At 37.7% G+C, this 12,227-nt stretch overlaps 1 protein-coding gene across 12 annotated transcripts in view; it reads left to right on the forward strand.

Moving 5' to 3' along the window:
- The window catches only part of ZBTB25 (zinc finger and BTB domain containing 25), a 56,804-nt gene that overhangs the window by 13,871 nt on the left and 30,706 nt on the right, over positions 1 to 12,227 (forward strand). For 9 of the 12 annotated variants that reach the window (XR_012329947.1, XR_004525048.2, XR_012329948.1 and 6 more), the window contains exons 3-5: positions 115 to 294; positions 3,426 to 4,369; positions 9,247 to 9,278. Coding sequence is in view for 8 of the 12 variants with exons in the window: in XM_073800383.1 (XP_073656484.1) it covers positions 122 to 294; positions 3,426 to 4,369; positions 9,247 to 9,278 (1,149 nt within the window). In the remaining 4 variants the exon portion in view is untranslated. Of the gene's footprint in view, positions 1 to 114; positions 295 to 3,425; positions 9,284 to 12,227 lie in introns of those variants that run through there. The other 3 variants (XM_019922784.3, XM_019922801.3, XM_073800379.1) reach the window with 1 other exon arrangement.

Here is a 12,227-nt window from a genome sequence, read left to right on the forward strand (position 1 = left end):
TGAAAACTGTTGAATAATTTCATTTAAATTTAGGTCTCCTTGTATTTTGTAGGTTTGAGTGATCTATAGCCAACCTTGTAAAAAAAAAAAAATCTATATTATCCTTTTTCTCAGAGCCACAATGGACACAGCTAGCCATAGCCTTGTCCTTCTGCAGCAGCTGAACATGCAGCGAGAATTTGGTTTTCTGTGTGATTGCACAGTTGCTATTGGAGATGTCTACTTCAAAGCCCACAGAGCAGTGCTTGCTGCTTTTTCTAACTATTTCAAGATGATATTTATTCACCAAACAAGGTAAGGATGTGCTTTTGTAAATCAGAAGTATTTTTGATACTGTGATATAGCTAAGCCTTATTATAATCTCATTTTGGGGATTCTTTGTTACGGGATCACCTTAGGAAATAATAAAAATTTATAATTTTTTTACACATCTGTCATTAAACTCTGTGTAGGGTTCATGGTAGAAGATAGAATGAAAACAATAATGGCTAAAATCTATTGAAGGCTTATACCATAAACAAGCACTAAGCATTTATCTAATGTAAATTCTGTTATCCATACTTTTTTAGAGAAAAAGAAACTGTAACTGAGTTGTTAAGTAACTTGTCCATCTAGGATTATACAGCTAATATATTAAACTCAAATGCAAATCAGTGCTCTTAATCACTAAGTCATTGATTTCTATTCCATAACACTTTCATAGCAAGGTTTCAATGTCATAACTCTGCCCACTTTATATTCCGTATTACAGTTCAAATGTCGTTTGTTTCAAATGTTTTTTCAAAAAAAATTTTTAAAATCTAGATTGCCCCAGCGTGGGGTATTAAGGAGGGGGCTATAAAGTGGTATCCAGATTCTGAGCTCTTGGAAAAAAATAGCTTTAATACCTCCTAGGTTAAAAGTGATGCAACACTGTATGATTTTTTTTTTTTTTTTTTTTTTTTGTATATGGTACACGGGCCTCTCACTGTTGTGGCCTCTCCCGTTGCGGAGCACAGGCTCCGGACGCGCAGGCCCCGCGGCCATGGACCACAGGCCCAGCTGCTCCACGGCATGCGGGATCCTCCCGGACCAGGGCACGAACCCGTGTCCCCTGCAACGGCAGGCGGACTCTCAACCACTGCGCCACCAGGGAAGCCCTGTATGATTTTTTTTAGAAGACCTTACATGGTGGGACTTCTCTGGCGGTCCAGTGGTCAAGACTCTTTGCTTAAAAAAAAAAAAAAAAAGACTCTTTGCTTCCAGTGCAGGGGCCGTGGGTTCAATCCCTGGTCGGAAACTAAGATCACATGCCAGGTGGTGCAGCCAAAAAAAAAAGTTTATAGTCTAAGAGAGAGGTAATGCGTGTAAAGAAAATAATTGCAGTGTAATTGGTCTCTTTGCGCCTCAGTTTCCTTCTCTGTAAAACACTAGAATAATATACCCACCCCATGGTATTGAGAAGATTAAATGGATTAATAATATTAAAATGCTTAGAACAGAGCTTTGCACTGTTAGCTGCTGCTATTAATAGTTACTGTGATGTCTATAATAGAAGTGCTGCACAAGGTAGAGTGGAGTGTCAGCAGCCTTATTTTGAGAAGGTTGGCACAGGTTTTACAGAGGCTCTGAATGTTGCAGGATCAGGAGGAGTTTCTCAGATGTTGTAGAGGAATGCAAAAAGTTACAGTTGCAGGCAAAGGGGGAAAATGCATGAAAACATATGCAGATATGAACCAGGCTAGCACATTCAGAAAATGGAGTAGATCAGAATGATTGGAATATATGGCACAAAGGGGAGAGGAGGTTAGAGTCGGGGACAGGTCATGGGTAGTCTTTTCTGCTACGCAAAAGAGTTTCCTCTCCTACTTAAGGGTCAGTGTAGAAACTAGATTAGAAACACTACCTTCATTCACATAAGCCTCATCTGAGAGCAGTGAGTTGGTTCAGCTCTTAAAGCCCCTGTTGTGTACCAGGCACCATGCTAAACTAAATCCAGGTGATACAAAGGTAGCAGGCCTACTTTGTGGTATCTCTGTTGAGCAACTAAAAATCCTCAGTTAAAAGAGCTCTGTGCTGATATAAAAAAAACCCTGCCACAGACCATGGCAGTGAGGTAAGAGTCACAGGTAAGAGTGAAACCCAAGAGGGAATCCTAAAATGTCAGGACTAAAGAAATGGATTGCCGGTGTACTGACACTTGCTTTCTGATGTATCGACACAAACTTTTGCTTCAGGGAAGGTGAGTGCATCAACTGATTCCACTGTTCCTTGTCATCCAGCATTTCTCTCAGGTTGTTTTTATCCTAATTTTGCAGGGTGTTTCCTGATTTTCTTGTTACACAGTTATTTCCATCTATTTTCTGAATTCTAGATTCATATGTGAAAATTGGGCTTGAGATTAATTTAAACCTTTTCAAAGTTACACTTGTATTTGTTTGCAATTTAAAGAGTAGATATATTAATACAGTTTGGAAGCCAAAATAAGGTTAGTGTGATTTAAAATTCTAAATAGTACCAATTCCAATAGACCCTTTTAAAATTTTTAATTATTTTTTATTACGGTACAATATATGTAAACATAAAATTTGCCATTTTAACCATTTCTATTTGTACAATTCAGGGGCATTAATCACATTCACGGTGTTATGCAACCATCACCAGTATCTATTTCTAAAACTTTTTATCACCCCAGAAAGAAACTGTAACCATTAAATAATAACTCCCCATTCTCTCTACCCCCAAGCTCCTGGTAACCTCTAATCTATTTTCTGTCTCTATGAATTTTCCTAATCTAGATGTTTCTTATAAGTGGCATCATATAAAATTTGTCCCGTTGTGTCTGGCTTATTTCACTTAGCATGTTTTCAGGGTTCATCCATTTTGTAACGTATATCAGAACTTCATTCCTTTTTATGGCTGAGTAACATTCCATTGTATGTATATGCTGCATTTTGTTTATCCATTCATCTGCTGATGGACACTTGGGTTGTTTCTAGCTTTTGGCTAATGTGAATCATGCTGTAATGAACATTGGTCTATAGGTATCTATTTGAGTTCCCGATTTCAGTTCTTTTGGTTATATACCCAATAGACTATTAAGTTCCTTAAGAGCAGGGTACCTATTTTATTCATCACTTTTCTACCCCCTGGCATGCAGTTTAAGTGCATATCACTTAGGAGTCACTAATTAAATGTTGAACTAATCAGAATATCTGTGTTTCTTAACTTTAGGCAGTAGATTGAATACATGAAGACTTGTTGCTGCGCCATAAAACTGGTATACAATGAAAACTTAAGCTTTTGTTGCTGAGTTTCATCAAGGCAGATTGCTAAGTTAGAACTTCTTAGGAAGAAACTGCTTTAGCCTAAGACTGTGTACTGTTAACTAAAAGGCCAACCGGGTTGTTTCATTCTGTGTGGGTCTGTTTTTTTGTTTTTAACAGTGAATGCATAAAAATACAACCAACTGACATCCAACCTGACATATTCAGCTATTTGTTGCACATTATGTACACGGGGAAAGGGCCAAAACAGATTGTGGATCATAGTCGTTTGGAGGAAGGGATTCGATTTCTTCACGCCGACTACCTTTCTCACATTGCGACTGAAATGAATCAAGTGTTCTCACCAGAGACTGTGCAGTCCTCAAATTTATATGGCATTCAGATCTCAACGACCCAAAAAACAGCTGTCAAACAAGGGCTGGAGGTCAAGGAAGCTCCTTCCAATAACAATGGAAATAGAGCTGCTGTCCAGGGTGACCACCCCCAGTTGCAGCTCTCTCTTGCTATTGGGCTGGATGATGGCACTGCAGACCAGCAGAGGGCCCATCCTGCTGCCCAGGCCTTGGAGGAGCACCAGAAGCCCCCCGTGTCCATCAAGCAGGAGAGATGTGACCCAGAATCTGTGATTTCCCAGAGCCATCCCTCACCCTCTTCAGAGGTGACAGGCCCTTCTTCCACTGAAAGCGGTATCAAAACACACCTATGCCATTACTGTGGGGAACGTTTTGATTCCCGTAGTAATCTAAGACAGCATCTCCATACCCACGTGTCTGGATCCCTCCCATTTGGTGTCCCTGCTTCCATTCTGGAAAGTAACGACCTTGGTGAAGTGCATCCACTTAATGAAAGTAGCGAGGCTCTTGAATGCCGCAGGCTTAGCTCCTTCATTGTCAAGGATAATGAGCAGCAGCCTGACCACTCACACCGGGGTGCCACAGAGCCTTTGCAGATCAGTCAAGTGTCTTTGATCTCCAAAGACACTGAGCCAGTAGAATTAAACTGTAATTTTTCTTTTTCAAGGAAAAGAAAAATCAGCTGTACTATCTGTGGTCATAAATTTCTCCGAAAGAGCCAATTACTGGAGCACATGTATACACACAAAGGTAAATCTTACAGATATAACCGATGCCAAAGGTTTGGTAGTACATTAGCCCAGAGATTTCAGCCATATTGTGACAGCTGGTCTGACATCCCCCTGAAAAGTTCTCGCTTGTCGCAAGAACAGTTAGACTCATCTTGTGCCTTAGAGTCAGAACTCACACAAGAAAATGTGGATACTATCCTGGTTGAGTAGCAGTTTCTCCTTCAGGATTTTTGTATCAGTTCTGAAAAAGAAAACTCACATACTTTTTTTAATTCATAAATTATTTTTCTCCTCAAGTTCTATTGACTTTTTCTTTACCATTTATCCATAGTTTTAAGGTTGTATGTGTTAGATCTTCTTATTGTAAGATATATTGATACATAGCTACTAAAATGTAACCTTCAATTAGGGCTGTGAGGTTTTCATAAATTAAATCACAATTTAGAAATCAGAAATCAATATAGAAGTATGGAAGTTTTTCCAGGTTGTAGAATCTGTAAAATCAAATTGAATATGAAATAAGTGAAATCTTTTTTAAAGAATATTCTAGACTATCACTTTTGGTTAATGTTCCACATGAATTAAGCCCTTAATGAGGATTATTTTAAAATATTTTCTGCCATACAGGGAATTAATAGTTTTTAGTGCATAACTATATGTTATAATGTATAAATCATTTGTTTTAAGGCATAACTATACCAAATCATGAGTAGTTTTAAATTACTTTTTACTTACTAGCTCTGCAACATCTTATGTGGCTTTATTTTTTTTTAACACTGAGCATACCTCATTTTCAATAAAAAATATTTAAGAGAGAGAAAGGGAGAAGAGTCAGAAACACACACAAAAACTTAAACAGTAAGATACATACACATAGATAAGCATAGAAGCCCCTGGTGTTAGAGACAGAAATTCAGATAGATCTGTGTTGACTGACACCCTAGTGTTGTTATCTTAATCTAGAGTGTTTTCTTAAAGACCTTAAGGGAGGGGCTTCCCTGGTGGCGCAGTGGTTGAGAGTCCGCCTGCCGATGCAGGGGACACGGGTTCGTGCCCCAGTCCGGGAAGATCCCACATGCCGCGGAGCGGCTGGGCCCGTGAGCCATGGTCGCTGAGCCTGCGCGTCCGGAGCCTGTGCTCTGCTACGGGAGAGGCCACAACAGTGAGAGGCCCGCGTACTGCAAAAAAAAAAAAAGACCGTAAGGGAGTTTGAGATTTTTATGACCAGAGGTTTACATGAGCTTATGAGGTAAATGATAAAATACAAATTATCTTTCTACCCACAGTATCAGAAGATTTTATAGGCTACCTGGGTTGACATTAATTTTCTAATAATCACCTGAAAAGGTAATTTTTCAGTGGCACAATTTAAACTTTTTTCTGGTCCATAAAACCAGTAGAGTAGATATAGTCAGTGTCCTAGAACTATGTTTAAAATCCATGACAGCCTTCCCTCTATGAATCAACTTAACTCCCTTTTATATTGGTGAAACTTACAAAGCTAAAATTCCAGAAAAATTAAAATTGGTGGACTGAATGATAGATTCTCCTGCTGTGTGTAGCTGGGAAATAGCTGGTTAAACTTCACCACAGAGTGTAGACGTAAATTGTTTCTGAGATGTTTAAATTTAAAATACTAGAGAGTCAAGGATAACAAAAGAGAGAGGCTTCAGAACAGGCTTATCTTTTTTTGTATGCTGCCCTGCTAAATTCTAAACCTCACAGGTGTCTTAGTAAATTTAATAAATTTGGTTTGTGAAGATTAGAATTAAACTACGTACAGAAACTGTTTGATCTCCTTCCTGACTGCTCACTTCTGCGGTTATTTCCTGACATCAGAGTTCCTCAACAGTATCCGAGTTCAGTCAGGATGTAGCTCAAAGAGAAATCCAGCTCATTCTGAGGGCACAAAGGTTTTCTCTGGGTTATCAGTGAGTTTAGGTGAATTATGAACTGATAAGTTTTTCTTAAGGAGTGAATGAAGAAAACCAATGGGCATTGTCTAAGGTGGTTGAGTTTCTGTCGTAGACATGGATGGGAAGCCTTGTGGGGCCCAGGTTGACATATGTTAAGAGCAAAATCTAAGTAGCTATTGATACAGAGTCAGTTGTATTGGGAGTAGTTAAAACAAATGTATTGCTCTTTAGTGTCGGAACTGCATCTAATCTTATATGTAAATCATTTAAGTAATTATTCAAACTCATACTGTCCTCAAAGACTTCATCTCATAGGATGAACACAAATATTAACATTGATTTCATGTATCTTAGGCTGTTCTAGATATATTCCCTAGCCTTCTTCAAGTAAAGTTTTATTTTTCTCATTTAGATAAAAATTTTCCTGATTTTTCTCTTCTGTTTTCTTTCCTACTTGCTCAGTCATTAGTCGTTGACACAAAAAAGTGTGTATAGCTAAAGGGTGGGAGTAAGTGTGCATATGAATTGTGGTGTAGGGCAGCAGTTCAGGGCAGAGTCTGGATGTGGCAAAAGTTTGCTTTTGGCTGACTGTTCATGATAGACAACATTAACTTAAAGCAGAGATATATCTACTTTTGTTGGGTGTTAAGAAAAGAGTGCTTAACTGTATTTTTATTCTTATTCATAAAGTTACTTTTATTATTAGGAATTCAAAACAAATGTTCTTTTCCTTCATCTTCACAGTATTCTGTCTGTATTAGGAAGTGGGAAAATGATTACTCCATTTTATAGGAAAATATCCCAAAACCTGGGTTCCAGAGAGCCAGTGAATCACTATTCACTGTGGGAAATGACCCCAGTTTTATCTTTCTCATTCATTCAACAGGAATATTTTAAAAATAGCTATTTTATGACTAACACTGTGCCCTGAGTGTATTTTTTTAAGACATGATTCCTCACTAAGAAAAATCTACTTTGTATAAAAAAGTCCTTCCAGCAAAACCCTTTAGTTTTGACTACATCATTTGTAAAATGGAGCTGTTATCTTAGCCATGTAGTATGGTTTGCATGATGATTACCAAACTCTTAAAACTGGAAATGCTGTGTACACCTTCATGTATTGGGCAAGTACTAGACGGACATTTTCCCTTTGGATCAGCTTAGAATTTTCCCTTCTTTCTAGATCCCACATATAGTTGTTCTCTGGAGGAAAACAGACTGTTTCAGTATTTGTCCTTATTAGCCTATTGTCAGAACTCAGTATCTGATAAGTGCAGTCTGCCTTATAAGAAAACCAAAATTTCTTGATTTATCTCCTGAGATTATTATCTCTTTCTCTGATTTTCTGACTTCCCATCTGTAAAGTGTCTGTAAGCAATCCCTACCTCACAGGGGTGTTGTGAGGATTTGTATTAAAACTGTGTTAAGTTCTATCAGTATTACTGGTAAAAACCAACCATATAAAGAAAACTACATTCTACATGTTTTCTGCAGCTAAACCTATTAACTTTAGTATTCCAACTCATAAATTCTAGAATGTCTTAAAAGCAGTCATGTACTACTTAATACTCAATAATTAATTGGCAGAATTCTTATTTTTTTGGCAGAATTCTTATTTTTTTTTTTTTTTACAAATACTCTAGAAACAGCAGTGTTGCTAGAATTCCTATTCTACCTACCATAGTTTAACCATCAGTATTTCTCTTCAGCCTTTAACAAGGAGGATATTAATTCTTTGGTGTTATTGGGAATGAAACCTTGCCAAGTGCAACTTTATTTAAAGTTCCCCCAAACGTATTATTTACATATAGGAAACGGAACAAAAGCAATGGAGAAAATACCATTTTCATTTCTCGGATGTAGGTCATCTAAACAGTAGATGGAGACCAGAAATGGAGCAGGGCAAATAACCGAGTAATTCATTATGTTTTGTCAAAATAGTAAGGCTTCACTTAAAACAGAAGGAAATACATAGTAATCATGGAAGAAGATAGTCTGGAAAATGTATAATTCCACTGATGTTTATTTGCACAGGCAAATTCTTGATGTTGTAACTCAGATCCTTGAGAAGTATCCATTTTTTTGTAGTAATTGAGGTAAAAATAGGCGATGTGAAGAATTTTCATAATGTAACTTGTATCTTTGTATGTTTTAAACTAAATGTAGCTCTATGGTATTTTATTATAATTAATTTTTGAATTCCTAAGAATGAAATCTGTACATTTTTATTCTTTGCTGTACTTCTGTGTTTGTATGGTTGGACTTTTTTGAAAACTGGTAAGATTATACAATCCTATGCCTGGCTGTCTTAAATATAAGGAATTACAAACTGTGATTTTTGTCTTCAAGACCTGGAAGAATCCTTTGTGCTTCAGTGTATATCTGTGCCACACTTGATTAATTAGTAGATATTGCTCCAATGCAATTGATGTTAACTGTCATCAACTCTTCTATTTTGTGCCAAATAAAGTCATTTAATCAGATTAAATAAAATATCAACTTAAAATACTTTCAAAGAAACTTGGATTTCAAAAACCTGTACCAAAAAAAAAAGGCAAAAGGGAATTACCTGGTGGTACAGTGGTTAGGAGTCTGCACTTTCACTGCCAAAGGCCTGGGTTTGATCCCTGGTCGGGGAATTAAGATCCCACAAGCTGCACAGCACGGCCAAAAAAAGAAAAAGAAAAAAAGCAAAAACTTGTACAATGAAAAGGGCCCCTGAAGAAATCTTCAAAGTACTAGTAATAGTAACACATAATACAGGAGACTGAAATCAATAATATATTGTATGGTTAAACTCTTCCACCTAATGTATTGTGAGTTTGCTTCAGAAACATTATTTCAGAAAGTTTCGTATTCTCCATTTGGAATGAAAACTGTGAATTTCATGTATTTTATCATGACAAATAAATTAATGTGACTTGATCATAAACAAAACCTTTTATTAACTCAGCTTATAGAATGTGTTCTTATTTTACAGCAGTGTCTGCCAAATGTCTTCCTAGTGTTGAGGTAAGTGGTCTCTGTACCAGGTAACACTTTGGATGTGTGATGCAAAAATGCATCAGTGAGTCCAATTCTTACCAGCCATAATCTGTGTTAATAGAAAAGTGATGTCCTAATCAAGTGCTTTCCAACTGCCATCTCTGGAAAGAAAGGTACTATGTAGTCATTTCCCAGAAGTTTCTTGCTTTGCTCCTTCCTTTCTTCCCTATTTTCTCTCTATCTCCTCCAGTAGCGTAATCTGCAACAGTGGTTCTTAGCCAGGACGTATTAGTCAGGTTCTCCAGAGAAACAGAACCACACTGTGTGTGTGTGTGTGTGTGTGTGTGTGTGTGTGTGTGTGTGTGTGTGTGTGTGTGTGTGTGTGTGTGAGAGAGAGAGAGAGAGAGAGAGAGAGAGAGAGAGAGAAAGATTGAGTGATTGATTGATTATAAAGAATTGGCTCATGCAGATATTGAGGCCAAGTCCCAAGATCTACAGTTGGTAAGCTGGAAACCCAGGGAAGCCAATGGTGTAGTTCCAGTCCAAACTTTGCAGTTTGAGAATCACAAAGGCAGGAAAAGACCAATGTCCCAACTTAATAGGCAGAAGTTACCCTTACTCTTAGGAGGGTCAGCTTTTTCTATTCAGGCCTTCAACTGGTTGGACAAGGGCCACTCACATTAGAGAGGGCAGTCTACTTTACTCAGTCTACTGATTCAAATGTTAATCTCATCCAGAAACACAGACACATCCAGAATAATGTTCGACCAAATATCTGGGTATCCCATGGCCCAGTCAAGTTAGACACATAAATTTAACTATCACACGGGGTGGTCCCCTTGCACCATGGTGAAATTTGGCAATGTGGAGGTGTTTTGGGTTGTCACAGCTGGGTGGGGGTAGGGGAAGGTTGCTGTTGGCATCTAGTGGGTAGAGAGACCGAGGGTGCTCTAAACATCTCACAGTGTAGAGTATAGGCCCCACAACGAAGAGTTTTCCAGCCCAAAATGTCAGTAGTGCCGAGATAGGCTACTCCTGGTCTAGAAGGGCAAAGTAAGTTTTATGAGGATTGTTAAGAGCTAAAGGATACAAAACTTAAATTTAGCGATTTTTGTCCCAGTCATCTTTGAAGTTAATACAGTTCTTATGGAGTATGAGAGGTGTTTGTTCAGAATTAAATTTCTATCTGTATTCACTTTTATGCCATCTTTTCAAAGGTACAAAATGTGATTATTAAAAATCATAGATGTATTAAGCAACAAGACAGTTTTAAGTCTGTTCATGTAACCTTTGAACTAAACAATTGTGTCTATAATAAGGTCTCTCTGAAATTAAAATGTGATCGTAGTTTGTAATTTGTGTAAATATTTAATCTGGCCAAAAGGTGGCACCAGTGTACCTTTTAAAAGTCTATTTTACATTATGCTCAAATTTGGCATCACTGTTTGCTTAATTCACATATATTTAATACTTAGCTATTCCTGAATCTTGCTTCACTTTATAGAGTCATGACTAATGAGAATCTTCCTTGAATCCCATAATATATTAGGTACTGAAATATACTGACATCCCTCTTTGATCAAGATGCTTCCAATTTACCTGTACAGCAGCAGATAACTTTTTAAAATATCACATTTAGTGTGCTTGTTTTATCAAGCATTTCTGAGGATTCTTGTAAGTCTTTAACATTAAGTCTTCAGAATTTTAGTCTCAATCACATTTGTTCTTCTAATCAGACATCAGACTCAGTTTTTGGTGTTCTACCTGGTCAAGAGATAAATCCAGGGACATTTGAGTAAATACTCCCTAGTTTCTTACCTCTTGCTTCTTTTCTTCATAGCCACAACCTCGGAGTTTGGCCTGTATATTATTTTCTGAAATTTACTTTCTCTTTCAACTGTGATTCAGCAACTGGCTTTCTAAGCTGCTGTTCTTTATCCTTTTCTTCCCTCACTTCCTTCCACCAGTTTCATTCTCCGAGACGGCTGAGACATTCTCTAATAGAGTTCTTGTACCTTCCAATACTGAGTGAATACAGGCTACCCTTTCCTCCCCATAATTTCTGCTTACAATTTACTATTAATATTATCCTAGGACTTTGTACCTCATCACCAAATGCTTCTCTTAAATTTATTTTACAACTGATTAGCCAACTTGGGCTTGGGCAACTTGGGAGAATGAACCTGCTTCCTCCCAGATAAATTCTCTTCCAGTATTTATATAATGTTGAAACTTTTTTCATTGAAACAACTTGGTGATATTGTATCAAAATAATGGAAATAAAGGATCTTCCCTTAAGCTGTTAGAAAACCTTGGTGTCCTTTTATGTCAGAAATCTGAAGGAATAGCAGTGCTCTGGGAGAGCTTCTCTGCACAACTGAACTGGTCCTTGCTCTCTTGGGAGCTGGGGGAGAGGCTTGTGCAGGAAGGAGGCCTGGGAAGGAGGCCTTCATCAGCTGCAGTTGTTATCCATTGTCTGATCTATGCTATTACTGAATTTCAGGAAGGTTCATGTTAGATTTTTGTGGACCAAACAGGCCTTTGAGGAATGAGATCTTGTGAATTTAGCTCTGCCGCATTTTTCTGTAGTGGAAGCCATATGGTACTTAGTCCAAACCATATGTAGGAAAGTACCTAATTGAAAAAAAAATTTTTTTTTTGGTTTCTGGCATTTGTACTAAGTGCCTTGTAGGGAGGAAAATCTAAAGAACCTATGGTGGTTCTATAGGAAAAGGATACATTTGCAAAGATAAGGGAAAAGGTTTTAAAATGCAGACCAAAGATTCCAGTGGAGTGAGTCTCAAAAGATTTTTTTACTGGACCAGTTCTCATTTCCCAACATTGCCCTTCTTTCACATATGTGCATAGTCTGCTGTGAGCTCGGTGGTACCTGTCCTCTCTTTCTATCACAACATTTTAAAGTGTGGGAGGAAAGGCATATAAATGGAAGGCTCCTTTTTAAAATTTAAAACATTT

This window comes from Tursiops truncatus, chromosome 2 (assembly GCF_011762595.2).
Source record: "Tursiops truncatus isolate mTurTru1 chromosome 2, mTurTru1.mat.Y, whole genome shotgun sequence".
NCBI lineage: Eukaryota > Metazoa > Chordata > Mammalia > Artiodactyla > Delphinidae > Tursiops > Tursiops truncatus.